The sequence below is a fragment of the Gloeophyllum trabeum genome, assembly GCF_000344685.1.
Source record: "Gloeophyllum trabeum ATCC 11539 unplaced genomic scaffold GLOTRscaffold_00323, whole genome shotgun sequence".
Lineage (NCBI taxonomy): Eukaryota > Fungi > Basidiomycota > Agaricomycetes > Gloeophyllales > Gloeophyllaceae > Gloeophyllum > Gloeophyllum trabeum.
The window spans coordinates 1-2,438 of record NW_006920731.1 but is presented as its reverse complement, the minus strand read 5'-3'; the positions used below and the strand labels follow the sequence as shown (position 1 = coordinate 2,438).

Here is a 2,438-nt window from a genome sequence, read left to right as displayed (position 1 = left end):
CTGTAGACGGAGTCGCGAGCCTAGTTAGGCTCGGAAACCTTATTTGCCCACCCCACGTTAATGCCCCATCTGTTTCCTACGGAATCCTACCCCACCTGTACTCTCTAACATACGAGCGAGAGTACCGTGTATCTGCTGTACGTGGCACTGTCCAGCACGTATAATAACCCCTGCCTCGTCGCCCAACACCCCGTCTCCGCTGTCCCTTCGACTGTGCTGCTGCCCGCTTCCGGGCCGACTCCGGTAAGGGTCTGGTAATAGACCCCTAAGACGCTGCCCACGTCACTGCCGCGGCGCTTCGTCGGCGCATCCCGCCTCTCTGTCGTTGTCCACCGACCCGTCATCGTCGTCGCCGACGACGAGCACAACCTCTTGCTTATATGTAGTTGTAAAAATGTACAATAAATCTCGTTAAATACAGAAAATTCATGACATTGACTGGACATATCAGTGCTGTCACTTGAGCACTGCTATCGAGTGTCGCCACCGTCGTAAACCCCGAGCTCGTCGCACCCGTCGGCGGCGGCAGCGGTGGACATCCGTATGGAGCCTCCAAAAACATGATATATTCCTTGTATACTAGTAATATGTGTTGTATCATATAGGAAATCCTTGATACACACGGGCGAACGCTAGCATAATAACATCAAGCACGACGGAGGTATACCAATTGATAGCAAGTGAATGAAACAGTAAAACAATTGTACTTCGAGCAATGGGGTAGGCAGACATTGAAGGAATAAGGCTTTAATGACGGAAGACTTACAGAAGAAGAGGAAGAACTGCAGCGTAATCGTTGCAACCGCATTGCAAGTATACTGGGATCCGGCCCGTCATCCTACCGCACATTAATCCACCGGCTTCCGAGCGATCGTATAGCCCTTTCAAATATGTCGTAACAGCTAGAGCGGCGTGAAGGGCGGTATGAACGTGCACGTCGCAAGCGTAGACATGTCGACACCAGAGTTCATGAGTGGAATGTAGATGAGAGCTCGGAGGAAGTCCAGCCACCGCATTCTGTCCGAATACGATGCCTTCGCTTCCTGCCGTCACGACTGGGTCACGGTGCCTTCGAACCTGACCTCGTCACCCGTGCCACTGGGCTGGTTCATCTGTATATCTCGCTCGCAATGTTTTGTTATGTCTCACAGCCCATGGGAAATATTCTAGGTTTATGGACATCAACCAGTGCATAGCGACGAAATCAAACGGAGGTTATAGGTAAGTAACCGTCTATACTGCGATGTCACCGCGTTTAATGGATAACTAACGGTACATTGGGGACTGTATAAGGCCCTAGTGTAAGGTTCCTACCCTCTGGCCATGACCCGGTGAGTATATCTTCGACACCTGCACGTATCCCCTCTTCACTCTGTTCAGCCTCTCTGGCATTCGCTACGTGTTTGAATTTCATTGAGCGGACGGGATATTATGAACATGGGCTAATGGCTGACGGTGAGTACCTACTGTTAGTCTGCTTGCACTCTGCCTGTACGTTCGCACCTTTCCCCCTCCCATTGTACGGTTCTCCTCCAGGTTCAGTTGCGCATTTCAAGGCATTACAGGGCCCGATATTTGAGGCTCTATCTTCTCTCTTTAGCCATCATCTTTTGTGTTCTTTTCTGCTCTTCCTTGCACTCATATCCTCTCTTCTGGTTGCTTCTGCACACTAGGTGCTTCAGGATCATCTCTGTGGTGCTGTTCACGACCTCCAGGTTGTACTGCACTGTTAAGATGATGCTTTGGGCAGTCCCTTCGCCTGAGAGCACCGCCACTGTTGCTAATTTCTATTCTGTGGCATGTACACTACGAGAAAGGTGAGAATGCACATATATGGTCATCTCAAATGCGTACAGATGGCTTGAGATGTGAGTACATGATTAAAAAGATGTCTGTCCATTAGTTTGAGGGCCACCGCTGCTGCCGCCGCCGACGGGTGCGACGAGCTCGGGGTTTACGACGGTGGCGACACTCGATAGCAGTGCTCAAGTGACAGCACTGATATGTCCAGTCAATGTCATGAATTTTCTGTATTTAACGAGATTTATTGTACATTTTTACAACTACATATAAGCAAGAGGTTGTGCTCGTCGTCGGCGACGACGATGACGGGTCGGTGGACAACGACAGAGAGGCGGGATGCGCCGACGAAGCGCCGCGGCAGTGACGTGGGCAGCGTCTTAGGGGTCTATTACCAGACCCTTACCGGAGTCGGCCCGGAAGCGGGCAGCAGCACAGTCGAAGGGACAGCGGAGACGGGGTGTTGGGCGACGAGGCAGGGGTTATTATACGTGCTGGACAGTGCCACGTACAGCAGATACACGGTACTCTCGCTCGTATGTTAGAGAGTACAGGTGGGGTAGGATTCCGTAGGAAACAGATGGGGCATTAACGTGGGGTGGGCAAATAAGGTTTCCGAGCCTAACTAGGCTCGCGAC

The 2,438-nt window shown here is 51.4% G+C and overlaps 1 protein-coding gene across 1 annotated transcript; it reads left to right on the top strand.

Moving 5' to 3' along the window:
* Positions 1–2,105: 2,105 nt before the first annotated feature.
* GLOTRDRAFT_134601 (uncharacterized protein) lies at positions 2,106–2,429 on the top strand (the record flags this gene model as incomplete). The annotated part of the gene is made up of 2 exons (XM_007873559.1): positions 2,106–2,336; positions 2,412–2,429. The coding sequence occupies 2 exons, from the start codon at positions 2,106–2,108 to the stop codon at positions 2,427–2,429; spliced, it is 249 nt and encodes an 82-aa protein (XP_007871750.1).
* Positions 2,430–2,438: the final 9 nt, after the last annotated feature.